Genomic DNA, 15,404 nt, shown 5'->3' with positions numbered 1-15,404 from the left:
GAATTTAAAAGAAGTGCAGATGTCTGGTGTTACTTCAGATCTGCTGTGTCTGGTGATTCTGATGAGCAGGTAGGATTTGGAACCACAGGACTAAATGGTTTGATGTGGAACATTCATCAGTTTTTTGTTCAGTCACTTGACCTTGCTTCTGGCCACCTCGCCTCTAGTCACCCAGTCTTCCTCCAGTTCCTTCCTCTGAAACTTGAGGCCATGCTCCTTTGCTTGGAAGACATATTGCAATGTATAATAGTTCTCAGTGTCTTCCTTTTGCTTGGTCTCTTCCACATCATACAAAGCAGAAATGTCTTCATGTTTCTGCAGCAGACCCTTCTTTCCAACCCCAATGCAAATTTTGACCCATTTTTACTATTCTCAGTCACTTCTGTCAGGATTGGGGGTGGGAAGTGGGAGCTAGATGCCTTTATTCATGTTGCCATATTCCCCTGAATTAGACTCTAACTGCAGTAAGTGGGAAAATCACTATTGCGATGGAACCGATGCAGGCAGAACTTCTGCTTTATGTTCTGTTTGTGTACAGATGTATATTTTATGGGCTATTTCTTACATACATATATTTGGTGCTCCTAAAAATAACATGCATACATGTGGCAGTTTTTTATTTCCATTGTCCTTATGAAATCTTTAAAATAATAATTGTAAAGATAAGAGGATAGGTCTTCAAGTTCTCTCCCATAACTGTATTTTTACATTTTCCATTTATAGCCAAGAATATTTGCTCCCAGCTAATTGCTTTGCACTACCTGTGTCAGTGATATTTAAAATGCTGTGGCCAATTCTGATTTTTTTACAGAAGATTAAAGTTTGAGTATAATGCTAACTTTACACATTGGCAGTGCCTGACTTTGTGCCACATTGGCAGAACTGAGCAGTTGCCACAGAGACCATGCAACCCTCAAAGTCTAAAATATTATCTGGCCCTTTACTGAGAAAGTCAGCAGTGGCCTGCTCTGATCCATAACCATCAACTTATAACTTATGATTTTCAGGAGAGTAATTTATTAACATTATTAGTTCTTTTTTAAAAAAGATTTATTTATGCATACAAGAGCTGGGGTACAGGCCAGAGGTATGGGGGAGGGGGTGAGAGGATTCACCAGAGACAGAGCAGAGAACAGAACTGGCAGATTGACCAAAGCACACTGCTGAGGAGAGCAGAAGGAGAGTCAGGAGAGGTCTGCTGCGCCATGTGCACCATGTGGGTTGCCCCCTGGCTGACCGGGGCATCAAACTCATGCTGCAGTGGCTGTGGGTAACTTCATAGGTTGCATCTTAATCCCTTGCACCACCAGGGAGGCCCAACATTATTTCTTAGGTAGCTGAGACTCTGGGAGAAATACATATAAGAGGTAGTTGTAAAAAGCTTCTCTCTAATAGATATTTAAACTTATTCTTAATGGTAGAAATTATACAGTCTTATTAGGAAATTTGGATTTTCTTAAAAATGATTTGTGGTACTCCTGGATGCTCTGGGAGTTCTTTTTTCATTAGTAACAAACCTCTTTTTTTGGTCAAAAATACAAAAGGAAGACAAAAAATGGAACATTGAAGAAATGAATCAGACCATGGGAGATATGAAATGACTATTCTATAAGTTTGTTCTCTGATTATTTTACTGCTTTACTACTCATCTGAGTAGCTCTTGAAATATTTACTGTCTTTTGTGAGAACAAACATCCTCTTCTGATCATCTGCTTTCTGGCCTTCTTCTAGCTTTGAGAGTTCTCATCCGTGGCCTTTGACTTTTATTCACCCTTATTCTCAGGCTTTCTGGATACTGATAAATTTACCTTCAGGATATTGGACTGTTCAAATCATAGGATTAACATTCTAAAAATATCACAGCTTTATTAGTTAAGTGATTTTAAAATACGAATTATTTCATTTGATTCTCTCAACATTCTGTGATGTAAGAAAAGTAAACTGGATTACTTGGTTTCAAAAATAAGGAGGCTGAGGTTCAGAGGGTTTAAGCAACTTAGCTGCAGTCATGCAATTGAGAAGCTGCAGAGCCAGGGCGTGGAGCAGATACAGTTGAATACCCTCCTTCTCTTAACTGACTTCTCTTAAGATGTCAGTTTCACTTGTCCTTAGCCTGTGAAATGATTTGTTAAGGTTGTGCAACCTTTGCATATGTTCTCTCTTATCTTTTAGAAGATGATCTTTAGAAGATGGTGGCATTTTCAATATTTCACTGCTTAATGAAGTTTGTTTGAAGTTGAACAGGCATTCTAGGAAAACTGGATCAGAGCAAATGTACCAAGTAAGAGAGAGGACCTCTTATGTGATCCATTAAAGAATCATATCTCTTAGAGATTTGGGTGCTCTCCAAGTGAGGTGAGGATCCAAAGTATTTAAAAAGTACAAATGGAATGAACTTCTGGACAGTTTGTTTTTGTCTCTAGACACGGATGTGAGATGTGAGTTGGCTGTAAGTGATGGACTAAATGGAAAGAAAATACTATATTTAGTATCTTCCTAGTGTTTTCCCTGCCTGGTATTTCACATGTATATTTTATTTTAGTGCATTTAATCATTGCTTTATTTTGCCATCTATTTCAGACTAGGGTGTGGTTTTTAAGAAATTCATTGTAAGGCTGTTGGTCTTCATGCCTGAAGTCTGGCTTGATTCAGGGGTGGGAGTAGGTTATTTTAGATCACTTGGAGAAATGACAGAACTCTGACTTTCAAGTAATGTTTCCAAAATATTGCTTCTTTCAACTCCAATTTGATACAGATTTGGTGTCATTGAGCTTGAAGACCATTCTCTCTCATCAGTAGCCAGTGAGCAGTCCTTCTGTGTTGCCAGTTGAATGACAAGAATTTGTGCTGAAATTAGAGGTTGCCTTCTCTGTTAGAAGGTTAACTTGAGGGAACCGAGCTAAGGAAATTGTTTGAATCTGCTCTGCATGGGTGAATGGGTGATTTAATACCCCATCCCCATTCCTCTCTCTATAATACTATCACATGCATTTAGTCTAAAACAGTTCATGATAGTTGTAATCAGATACTACATTTGTCTTAAGAAAAATTTTAACAAAGTAATAGTAAAGTTGCCTACTTGAAAAATATATCTTAAAAAATATATATATCTTCTGAGTCACTTTAAGAGAAACTGTAAATGTGTATCAAGGATAACTAGAGGATAATAAAATGAGACCATTATGTATAGGGCAGTTATAAAAATAGTAACTTTGCTTTGAAAGTAGTTGACTTGTAGCCATTTTTTTTTTCTGACAATATTTACCTTGCAAAGCCAACTGTCTATCTTTGCTGCTCCTAATTAGAGGCTTTAAAACCTTGTCATTTATGAATAAGAGAATGCTTATTTTTCTGTTCTCTTTAGCAGAGGATGGCATACATTTAGATATTGCTGAAATAGTGTTGCTAAATTTAAAAAATATCAAAAGAAGAGGGGAACAAATCACTGCTTACTCTGTCCCATTTTGAAAAGCCAGAACTGTTAAAGTGGCTTAGGAATAAGGAGGGGTTTTTAACAGCATGCATAATTTGAGATCTATGTTGACCTTATAAAACTTCCCCTATAACTCATTCCTGTTCATAGAATCAAAGTCCAAACAAAAGATAATAACGACAACAAATAATTTAATATTGTTTCTGTTATTTTCCAATGAAATGATGAATGTTATAACAGTATTTTGGTGAAAGAGTTATATTTGAAATATGGCTGCTTCTCTTTATAAACCATCAATGTGGTTTGCAATTGGTCAAGCCAGAAATTGGCATATATTTTGCATAGAATATCCACATATCTGCCAAAAATGTTGAGGGAAAATGGGTGTTTGCTTTTAAAAGACATTGTTGTTGATTTAGGAAGCTGGGACCATACCCATGGGGTATAAATTGCACACATTTATTAGAATTAGAGCTTTCCACTAAATGGGTCCTCAGTAACTATGGAGGTTCCCCTCATTCTTTTCAGGACTACTATATTCTGATCACATGTACAAAGAGCCTCCAAGATTTCAACTCTTAGGCTGAAATCAGAGAAAAGGTGAATTACTTCTTTGTCTAAAATAATCATTAATAGGGGCCTCCTTGGTGGCGCAAGGGGTTAAGCACTGCACTGTGAAGCAATCTGCAGCTTCTGCAGCACGAGTTCAATCCCTGGCAGGCCAGGGAGCAACCCACATGGCAAGGCAGATCTCTCCTGTCTTGCCCGCTGCTCCCCTCAGCAGTGTATTTCATCTGCCTGTTCTGTTCCCCACTCTGTCTCTGGTGAATCCTCTAACCCCCCCACCCCCTGCATCTCTGGCTTGTACCTCAGCTGCTGTATGCATAAATGGATAAATCTTAAAAAAATAAAATAAAATAACCATTAATACCATGGGAAGGAAAAGTAACAATAAGCTATTCTTATTTCATTTCCTTATAACTTTTATTTTTTATTTTTTTAAATGTATTTTTTTTTAAATTTTTTTTTTAAAGAGGCACGTATTGTATTTATTTATTTGTTTGTTTGTTTGTTTGTTTATACATGCACTGGGTACAGTCAGAAACGCGGGAGGGTGAGAGAATTCACCAGAGCCAGAGTGGGGAGCAGAGCAGGCAGAAGGACCGAAGTACACTGCTGAGGGGAGCAGCGGGCGGCAGGAGAGGTCTGCGCGCCATGTGGGACCCTCCTCCAGTGGCTGGGGAGCAGCTGGGGATCGAACCTGCGCCGCAGAGGCCGTGGGCAGCTTCGCAACCCAGCGCTCAACCGCTGCACCACCGGGGAGGCCCTCCTTATAACTTTTAAATTTGATATAATTTAAAATTTCTCCCCCTCTCCCCTCCTCTTCTTTTCCTCTCTGAAATAAATTTACTTGGTCATGGTACTTTACTTCTTACATTGCATTGGATTCTATTCACTCATATTTTCTTTAGAATTTGTTTTAGTTTTTTTTTTTTTTAAGTATTTTCTAAGTGACAATGGTCTACTGTTTTCTTTCCCTTTGTATACTGTCTTTATCAGGTTTAAGTGTTTATATTATCCTTGCTTCATAAAAAATTTGAAAGTTTTCTTCAGTATTATGCCCCTCATTATTTGAAAAGTATCTTTTATTCTTATAGCTCCTGAATGAAACTCATCTTCTAGTCGATTCTTCAACAGCACAGTATTCCCTGAGTTCCTGCAGATTTAAAGTTGTTTTCCTGTGGCTTTGATACTGGAAAGATAGTCTGGCTGGATATAAAAATCTTGGTTAATACTTTTTGATTTGAATTTTCTTAAAATTTAGTTCTTTTGTTATCTTTTTAATATAGCTCTTGAGAGGTCTGATGCAGCCTCATTCTTTGGCCTTTGGTTATTATTTATTTCTATAAGTGAAGATCATGAGGATTTTTTTTCTTTATCTTTAAAGTCTAATAATTTTACTTGGGTAAGTCTTAGGGTTGATTGTTGTTGGTGAACCTTTCAGTTATCTTGTAGACCCTTTCAGTATATAAATTAGGGTCTTCTTATTTTTGTAAAGTTATTTTGTAATAGTTTGGAGTATTAATTCTGTACTGGTGTGTTTCTTTTAGAGACTTAATTATAAATATATTGGATTTTTGCCTGTACTTTATTTTTGATCTTTCTACTGCTTTAAAATCTCATCTTAACTTTTTGTGGTTGTTTTCCTGTATTTTTTTTAAAGAATTGTTTTTTAAAGATTTATTTATTTATTTATATAAGCACTGGGTACAGTCAGAAGTGCCGGAGGGTGAGAGAATTCACCAGAGCCAGAGTGGGGAACAGAACAGGCAGACTGATGAAATACACTGCTGAAGGGAGCAGCAAGTGTGGCAGGATAGGTCTGCGCGCCATGTGGGACCCTCACTGGTGGCTGGGGATCGAATTGGTGCTGCAGAGGCTGTGGGCAGCTTCGCAGCCCAGTGCTCAGCTGCTGCGCCACCAGGGAGGCCCTGTTTTCCTGTATTTTTAAAGGCTCTTTATTAAATTTTCATTCTGATCATCCTTGTTTGGTTATCATAAAATTGAACTCCATATCTGATATGAGTGTCTTTTCCTTTTTATTTCTTTCCTGAATTCAGTCACTTTTGTTTTATTTTCTCCCTGCTTTTCTGTTCTTAGTTTTTAAAATATTTGAATCAAGGTGTTTCCTTCACATTTGTGATGTTTCTTTGAGAACATCTATTTCAGTTTGTGTTACAGTTTTTCCCCTAGTTTGTGGGGGATTTTTAATGTAGAGTTCTTCATGAACTGAAATGTCTTAATTATAATTTTCTTATTTTCTAATAATTTTCTTTTTTAAATGAAAGTTGCTTCTATCTATTGATTCCATAGACAGACTGGTCGTTCAAGCCAGATTTCTAAGTTAAGAGTGCCCTCTTCTGTCATTAAATGAAGTGCAGTTTCTTTAAAGAATATTTTCCGTTAAAGGTGGGATGAATTGTGTAGTCTTCTATTTTGGGGTTCTCTTTTGCTACATAGGATTTTGCATTCCCCCTGCCCTTGTTTCTTTTTTTTTTTTAAGAGGCATGTTTTATTTTATTTATTTGTTTGTTTGTTTGTTTTGTTTATACATGCACTGGGTACAGTCAGAAGTGCGGGAGGGTGAGAGAATTCACCAGAGGGGAGGGTGAGAGAATTCACCAGAGCCAGAGCGGGGAGCAGAGCAGGCAGAAGGACCGAAGTACACTGCTGAGGGGAGCAGCGGGCAGCAGGAGAGGTCTGCGCGCCATGTGGGACCCTCCTCTGGTGGCCGGGGAGCAGCCGGGGATCGAACCGGCGCCGCAGAGGCCGCGGGCAGCTTTGCAACCCAGAGCTCAACCGCTGCACCACCAGGGAGGCCCTGCCCTTGTTTCTTTTTTCCATCACCACTTGATTTCCAGAGGGTTCTTTTACCTCCCTTTTTATGGTCCTCTTTCCCAGAAGGAATAGCTTTCTCATGCCATTACCTGATGTCTTGTAGACTTTTCATCCTTTGTAGTGTTTTTGGTGTTTTGTGTTCTAGTTCTGATGACATCAGTTTTATTTGCTCTTTTTTGTTGTTATGAGGACAGTTTTGGAGAATGTATGGAAAGAGTTGAATATAAGGGGTCATCATTACCCTTGAACTCACTGGAACTCTAAGTTGTAATAAATTCTAGAATACTAGCGTTTCCACCTACTCTATCTTTGTCATTTCTTCCACCTGGCATGCCTTCCCTTTTGTCTTCCATTCTTATTGTTCCTCTTTCTATTATGAGCAAAAAATAAGTTTTTTCTTTTTTTTTCCTTTTTTTTTTTTTTAAGATTTTATTTATTTATTTATACAAGCATTGGGTACAGTCAGAAGTGCGGGAGGGTGAGAGAATTCACCAGAGCCAGAGGAGAGAGCAGAACAGGCAGACAGATGAAGTACACTGCTGAGGGGAACAGTGGGCGGCAGGAGAAGTCTGCGCGCCATGTGGGACCCTCGCCGGCGGCCGGGGATCGAACCGGCGCTGCAGAGGCTGTGGGCAGCTTCGCAACCCAGCGCTCTACCGCTGTGCCACCTGGGAGGCCCAAAATAAGTTTTTTCTTGCTGAAGTCACATACTCTATTTTGGGAGGAAGGATGGGTAATAGTTTGGCATAGGAATTAGGCTATAAATTCAAATCTTAGATCTGCTACTTACTGTTGCTATGCCTTTGGGCAAATTACTTAACCTCTCTGTGCCTAAGCTGCCTTAGCTATGAAATTAGGAGTAACATCATATGTTTCTTACAAGGACTAAATAGGTTAATGTACATAGAAAACTAGCATAATACCTTAAATACAATAGTCAGAAACCATATTTTATTCAGAGTGACTGCATTCCAGTGTGCTAACATGTTATCAGTTACTTAGCTTTCTCCTTATTGCTAACTGTTTACATTTAAACAATCAGGAATGCTGGGCCAGTCACTGTCCTGGAGTACAAAGATGGAGTATGGAATTGAACAAAACATTGTCTTCTTAAGGAGCAGTCAGTTCAGTGGGGAGATAGACAAGGATCAACAATAATATCAATGCATAAAATAAAATTAAGGTATTTTCAGAGTACTGTGGGAGTACTGAGAAAGTAATGATTGCTTTTTCCCAGAGTAGCTGACCCACATTGGTGAAGCAGGGACAAATGTTCAAAGAGTTTGATGAACTAAAAGCCAAATATTTTCTTCTTTAAGATATTCTTGCAGGTCTAATTTTTTGACTTCAGGATTCTAAGTTAGACTAGTGTGATGGGTAGAGAAAAAAGAAAAAGATAAGACAGAAAGGGTCATTAATCATGAACCAAAGAAGGAATATTTGTATGAAAAACAAGACATGTACTGTCTATAGCGAAGAATCATAGAGCAGGGTAGGAGGGGACCTAGTAAGAGCTGTTCTCTACTTGAGGATCCTTTTCTCGCCAGTGAACTCATCGTAGGTTCAACCTGCCTGGGATTCAAATTTTAAGCCCCTTGAATGGAAGGAAGGGAATCCACAATGGGAGTGGCTCTCTGATTGAGACAGAACTGAATTTAACCAGTTAGCTTTCCCCATGAACAGAAGTTGTAGACCTTCCATACTGTTGTGTTGTGTGTGTATTTATGTGTGTGTGTGTTTGTGTGTATGTATGTTTGTATATACATTTCTAAAAAAATGGAATCTGTATATGTATATATACACACCATTCTTCATCTTGTTTTCTTATTTTGTTTTTGGCTTTATAATGATCTGTGAACATTTTCCCACGCAATCTTACTCTTTTTAAGGGGAGCATAGTATCCACTCTGTGAAGACAAAGTAATTTGTAACTTATCCACTATGGAAGGATACTTAGGGTATTTTTTTCCCATCAAGTTTTTGTTATTACAAAGAATATTATGGTTAATCTACTTGTGTATATTATATTTTATTGATTCTCACATCCACTTCCTCCCCACATTTTAATATTTTTTGAATCTTACAATTGTTATTGTCAGATGACTGCCATGAACGTAATTTTCATTGCCCTTATATATACATTAGGTTGGTCACAGCTACTAGTAGTGTTGCTGCTTCTATTTAATTGTGAACAGTGGTGGTACAGTTTGCATTTTAGGTTTAATTGCCTATGAAAACTTATTTAAAGAAGTTTGCCCTATGATTTGATATTGAAACAAAAAGTTACTGTATATGTAGAAAACCGTGGAAACAGAACAGGGAGGTATAAAAGCAAATGCCAGTGTCAGAAGGGGTGTCAATGGGTTGCCCGAAAATCTAGGAGAAAATAGAGCATGCTTTTAAGCCATACTACCTCACCAAAACTTGTATGGCCCATTGAATGATACTATATGGAAAAATAAAGATGGTAGATGAGTACTTGTTTCACAAAACATTCACCAACACTGGACATAATGATTTTATAAAGTGTGAAAGCCTAACAAATGAACAGTATATTTTATTTTTTTAAATTTGTACCCCTTGATTATTTATAACTAATTACATTTTCCCATGAATCACTTTTTCTATTTCTTGCTCAGTCATAAACTTGTTCAAATTTGTTACATTTGTTTTTTGTTATTTTTCTTTCAAACTTGTTTGTCACATCTTTTGCCATAAAGAAAATTTAAGATTTCATTTAGTCAAGTTAAAACATATTTTCCAGTAGTTTTTTCTTACTTACCCAAGATTATAGAACTATGTTTTGTACCCTATTCTAGCATATTTTTTAACTAAAAACCTGAGCTAGAATCACTTTTGCCTGTTATGTGAAGGTGGGAATCTAACGTTACTTTATATGGATAGTGATTTCCTAACCCAGTTTGTTTCCCACCAATTCGAAATCCCTGTACTTAGCTTAGTTTGTGGATTCTACTCTGTCCTATTGTTCTAGTTGTTTATTCCTTTGCTAGTAACAGGCTGTTTAATTACTCTAGCATTCTCATTAGGGGTGTTATTGTCCTTAGGAGGGCAATGTTACTCACAAAGGGGCAAAAATTGGTTTTTCAGGAGGTGAAAACTATTTTTCTTTTTATGTATGAAGCATAGATAAACATATAGTACATAAAATATTGTAGCATATCTGTGGTAACAACTTTATAGAGGGTGAGAAATTAGGGTAAAATGTTTTAAAAGGCTCCTTGTAGGACTGTAATAAAAAAGGTCGGAGAAATGCTGTTCTAGCTTTATTGTAGTTACTGATAACTAGTTCTGTCTTCTTTCAATATTTTCCTTTCAAATTTCTTTTTCTTGCTATTCTTGTAATTTTTCCAAAGGAATTTGGCAGTAATTGCTTTCTGTGCATTGAGTGTACTGAACTGATTCCTCTAACTATAAATTTGACCTTGGAGATCCTCTGACTGACCCCTCTTCCTCCATTCTTGGTGACTTATTCATATCTCAGGTCTCTGCTCACATATCACTTTTATGGCTTGCCCTGACCATCCTTTCTATCCTCATAAGATGTTTTACAGCAGCACAAGATTATATATTTTGTTTCATTGTTTGCTTGTTTATTTACTGCTTTTCTAACTAGGATGAATTTTCTTAGGCGCAGGGACTTTATTTTCCCACCATTTTATCCTTTCTCCTAAAGCTTGTTTGGCACATGTTAAGAAATTTCTAAAGATTCCTTGAATGAAAATGTGAACTTATGAATTTCCAGGAAGGTCTATTGGAATTGTCATTTGAAGTGTGTTCCATGTATAGATTAATTAGTAGAGAATTGACACCCTCTCACTTTTGAGTTTTTCTATTTAAGAATGTGGCTTTCTCTCTTTATAGTCTTCTATTTTATCCTTCAGAAAAAAAAGCTTCACTTGAATCTTGAACATTTCTAGTTAGATTTGCTTCAGCATATTTGAAGTATGGTGGTGGTTTCTTCTCTTGTGAATAGGAATGTTTTAATTTTTCTACTGTATTTTGTGATTTATTTTGATTTTCTATTGGTGGAATGACAAATTACTGCAAACTTAGTGGTTTAAATGTGAATTTACTATCAGAAGTGTAAATCTGTTTCAGTAGGTTTGGGGGCCCTCAGGGTGAATCCACTTCCTGGTCCTTTCCAGTTCCTAGAGCCTGCCTGCATTTTTTGGCTCATTGTCCCCTCCTCTGTCTTTCAAGTTCATCCATTTAACTTCTGCTTTCATCCTTATATTTTCTCTAACCCTGATCTTCATGTCTCCCTTGTATAAGGCCTTTGTTATCTCACTGGGGACATCTGGATAATTCAGAATAATCTCCCTATCTTAATCACATTGCAAAGTCCTTCTACCATGTAAGGTACCATAGTCAGAGTCTCCAGGTACTAGGATGTACACATTTTAGGGGGGACTCTTCAGTCTGTCATACTCTTGCAGCTGTTGAGAAGATGTTAGTTTTTGTTCATGTATTTGGCTGCACATTGTGAAACTCTATTTGTATTTTTTTATTGTATTAAAATAATTTCATATCTTTTTCTTAGTTGATTCACTCAGATTTACTGGCATTTGCTTCATTTGTGCCCTCTCTGATATTTATGCTTCCCCTGTGTGCTGCCCCCACCCCCCCACATTTTTTTCTTGCCTCTTTCTGCATGGCTTGGAATCTCCTAAGGCTAACTAATAGCTATGAGACCATGCATCCTTGTATTTTTCTTAATTTTACTAGAAATTTTTTATTGTTTTACTGCTCAGTATGATGGCTTCTGATAAGCACTTTTGAATTAAGACATTTTTGTCAAATTAAGTCCTAGTTTACCTAAGATTTTAAAGTCAGGAAATGTATATTAAATGTCCTAACTATTATGATCATAAAAGTAACCATATAGTTTTTCTCTCTTAACCTACTCATGGTTTTTCCAATAATGATCATCTCTGCGTTCCTGGAATAAAAGTCCCTTGGCTGGATTGTTTGAACGCCCTGCTGATTTCTACTTGCTAATATTTTATTTGGGATTTCTGTGAGTTTGACTTCATGTGTTTAGTGATTGGTTGTGCCATTCTTGTCCAGTTTGTGCATTGTGGCTTACCTAATCATAGTGGATGAATTGGAAAACTTTCTACCTTTCTGTATGGTAGAATATGGAATACAAATAGAATTACTTGGTTTTTGGAAGTTTCATAAATGTGGGGTTCTTTAGACCCCCAATACTAATCTCTGTAATCATCTTATGTATCCCATAGTGAGGCTGTGTTACCCTGAATCACCTTTGCTTAAGTTCTTACCTGCTCTGTTTTGCAACATTTAAAGTATAGCTTGTGACCTGTGGAACAGGTTTCTCTGTGTAGAGCTGCCCGGTTCATAGAGAGGGGTCATGTCTACCAGTCTGGTTTCATTCAAAGGAACCTGTCAGGCCAGGGCTCACACAATGAAGGCTTGGCTTCCGTGAGACCTTCTTTCTTCAGTTGCTTTGGGAGTTGTCTTTATCATTTATTCATCATCAGAGTGTTCCTCTGAAACTTCTTGGCAAGTTTGTTTTATTTCCTGTTTAGGTAAAAGGGCCAGGGTTGCAGGTAGTGACTCTGATAGAGTTTTGAATACCTAGTATTGAACATGTAGTCCTTATTTTAATGAGCCTGGAGGAGAAGCCCCGATACTAAACCACCAGATCTGAACTGTCTTTTGGATTGATTACCATGAAGTTGAACAGAGGCCATAGATGCTTCTTTGATCATAATAGATGAGGAAGCCCAAACCCAGAGGGACCCCTTCCTGCTTCTCATTGTGAAAAACTGAACTGTTTGCGATAGCCCTTTTCAGTTCCTCACGGAGCAATTACCAACCCTCCGCTCTCAGCTCAGCCTTTCACACTGTGCTTATTTGTATAAACGAGGTTGTCCGAGGCCAGAATAGTGAGTTGCAGCTTTAACTGAGTAAGCCAAAGACATTTGCAGTAAATAGATTTAAATATTTTCATAGAGGAATACTCTGATTGGATATTGGATATTAGCTTTTCATTAGGACTGAGTTTACATCCGTATAAAAGTGGAGTTTCTTGGACAGCTACTGGTAATTTCTAAATGAAAATACTGCTGAAATCATCCTGTATAATTGTATATCTTTGGAAAACGGTACAATTCAAAGGCATTATTTTTGTAGAGGCCGGAAATTCATTTCTCATTCTTTTTTTCCTGCAGTAAAACAGACCATTGGTAACATTTCAATATTTAATGAAACCTGCTTGAAATGGAGAAGTATGAAGACCGCTGATACACAGGAGATGTATTTAGTAAGTCGCTAAAACTTATTCTAGTTATAGGTGTCTCATGTAGGAGGTTTAACAAATATCAGCAAACCTAAAAATCTACTTAGAAGCTGCCATTGTCAATGGGAGATTTGTAGTGACAATTGCAGTAGGAAAATGGGCACTTTTGCTGCAGATTTGAAGACAGAGTGCTTGGGGGTTGATGGGAAAGCTCCGGGAGTTTCCCTGGACCTGTCCTGGTGCAGAGTTGATGTTCGGGGGTGCCTGTGCATGTTTGTTTCTGTCCAGGCACTGAATATATTGTCTGCAGAGTCAAGGGGACCTTTGAAACTAGATATGCTTGTTGAGTGAGAAAGGGAAAGATCACAAGGTGAACTGCTACTGGTTAAGTAAGAAAAAAGGTGTGTGCATTGGCCTGGCAGCTGGGTGTTACAGGAAAGCATAGGGTGTGTCAGGAGTGGGTAGGCAGAGGAGAACAACCCTTCCTAGGTTTTACCAGCCCAGTTCCTTAGAGTATTCTAATTCACATCCTGCTTTGGAAGAGGCTTCAATTTGCAGTTTTCTTTGTAGGAGAATTCTTTGGCCCTGGTCTTGCAGTTTTGCCAATAGACTTCGGTGTTGGGCATGTGCTGGTGTATGTGAGCACAAAAATGAGAAAGTGGCCAGCAAGAGGGCTTTGGCCTTTCATACATTTTTATTTAGGAATATATTTATTATCCTGACATTGTAACAATAATATTTATGGCATTACCACTCTAGTATTTGCTCACTTTTGCATTTCACTTTTTAAAGAAACTTTATAGTTGAGAGCAAGAGAGCTTGTTAGAAAAGACAAGTCAAGTATTCAGACATTCAGAGCCTTTCAAGCTAGCAATTTACCTTTCCATGTTTCAGTTCCACATTCAGGGCCAGAGATGTTATCAGAAGGAATTTGCCCAGGAAATGATCTTTAATGTCACTATCAGCAGCCAGACTCCTGAGGTGTGCTTGGACCTGCGTCCAGGCACCAACTACAGTGTCAGCATCCAGGCTCTGTCTTCTGAATTCCCTGTGGTCATCTCCCTGACAACCCCAATAACAGGTAAATCGTGAATAGCAGCGTATGGATGAATGAAGTCACTGTAGAGCAGTAGATATACCTGGATCAAGAGGAACACAGCTGCTTTCTATCATTATGTAATGAACTTTAAGAGAAAGAGGAAGGGTGTGGAATGGGAGACTGGTAACTACTAAGATTCTGCAGCTGTGACCGTCATGTTTTATTCTTAAAAAGATACCCGCAACAAGGAGTAACATTGATTGAATTGGGTGGTATCTTCATGAGTGTTGAAATTTGGGTATTTGAAATATTTAAACATTTCATACTTAGAATTTTTTCCTATTACTGTTTCTTTCAGTAACGTATTTAATTGTGATTCTGTCGGAAGAATCACAGGTTTACGAGTTGGTTACTCTCAGGGGAAGATGATTGTCAATCCCACTCCACTCCCCTAGCAAACTAATTTTCCACTTACTTTCTCATCTTCAAATCCGTGATACCCTTTTCTCCCTCTCTGAGCTAGTACTCAGCATATTCGCTTCTTGCTTCTTATTTCACCAAGAAATAAGCAAGCAGGTGAGGGCATGTCACTCCCAAATCTCCCATTGCTACCTGCGCTTCCAACCCCAACTACCAACAGGTGCACTGGACTCCAGCCCTTCTTGCCTAATCATCACATTTCCCCAACACAGAAAGGGTCACCACACTGTATAAGCATGTTGCAATATCTCCTTTTAAAATAAAAACAAAGTAAAATAAAAACACTTCCTTTGATCCTACATCCCCACCAGCTACTTTGTCTTCTGCCAGTGCCCCTTTATGGTAAACTCCTAGAAAGAAGGGCCTGTTGTGTGGGCTTTCCACATTCTTCCCTCCTGTTCTCTCTTTAACTGGCTCCAACTGGAGACCTGCTTAACTATAAGTATCTCCATCTTGCCAAAGCTACTGGCCAATTTTGTTCTTTCCTGATTTCCTTTACAGCATAGGACACTGTCCTTCTTGAAACAGGTCTCCTACGTTCACAGTTGGCTATAAATAACACCCCCCCATGTCTTACTCTTCACTGTAACTTTACTCACGAGTCAGAGTAATCTTTTTAAAATGCACACAAGAACATGTCATCCCAGATCAGAACTCTCCAAAGAATTTGCATTCATGTTAGAATGGAATCGAATCTGAGCTCTTCACTGTGGTATATTAGTCTACCTCACTGACTCCATCTCCCCCACTCTCTCCCTTTCTCACTAAGC

At 38.1% G+C, this 15,404-nt stretch overlaps 1 protein-coding gene across 1 annotated transcript in view; it reads left to right on the top strand.

Annotated features, from left to right (window-relative positions):
- SUSD1 (sushi domain containing 1) overlaps positions 1–15,404 on the top strand; it is a gene marked incomplete at its 5' end in the record, with an annotated part of 105,633 nt that overhangs the window by 58,050 nt on the left and 32,179 nt on the right. Inside the window, 2 exons of the mRNA XM_037493177.2 lie at positions 13,048–13,139; positions 14,010–14,196. Of these exons, the coding sequence (XP_037349074.1) occupies positions 13,048–13,139; positions 14,010–14,196 (279 nt within the window). The remainder of the gene's footprint in view (positions 1–13,047; positions 13,140–14,009; positions 14,197–15,404) is intronic.

This window comes from Talpa occidentalis, unplaced genomic scaffold (genome assembly GCF_014898055.3).
Source record: "Talpa occidentalis isolate TD23 unplaced genomic scaffold, MPIMG_talOcc4v2.1 talOcc4.7, whole genome shotgun sequence".
In the NCBI taxonomy this organism is placed as follows: domain Eukaryota; kingdom Metazoa; phylum Chordata; class Mammalia; order Eulipotyphla; family Talpidae; genus Talpa; species Talpa occidentalis.
The sequence above is the reverse complement of the archived record's forward strand: the minus strand, read 5'-3'. Positions and strand labels throughout refer to the sequence as shown.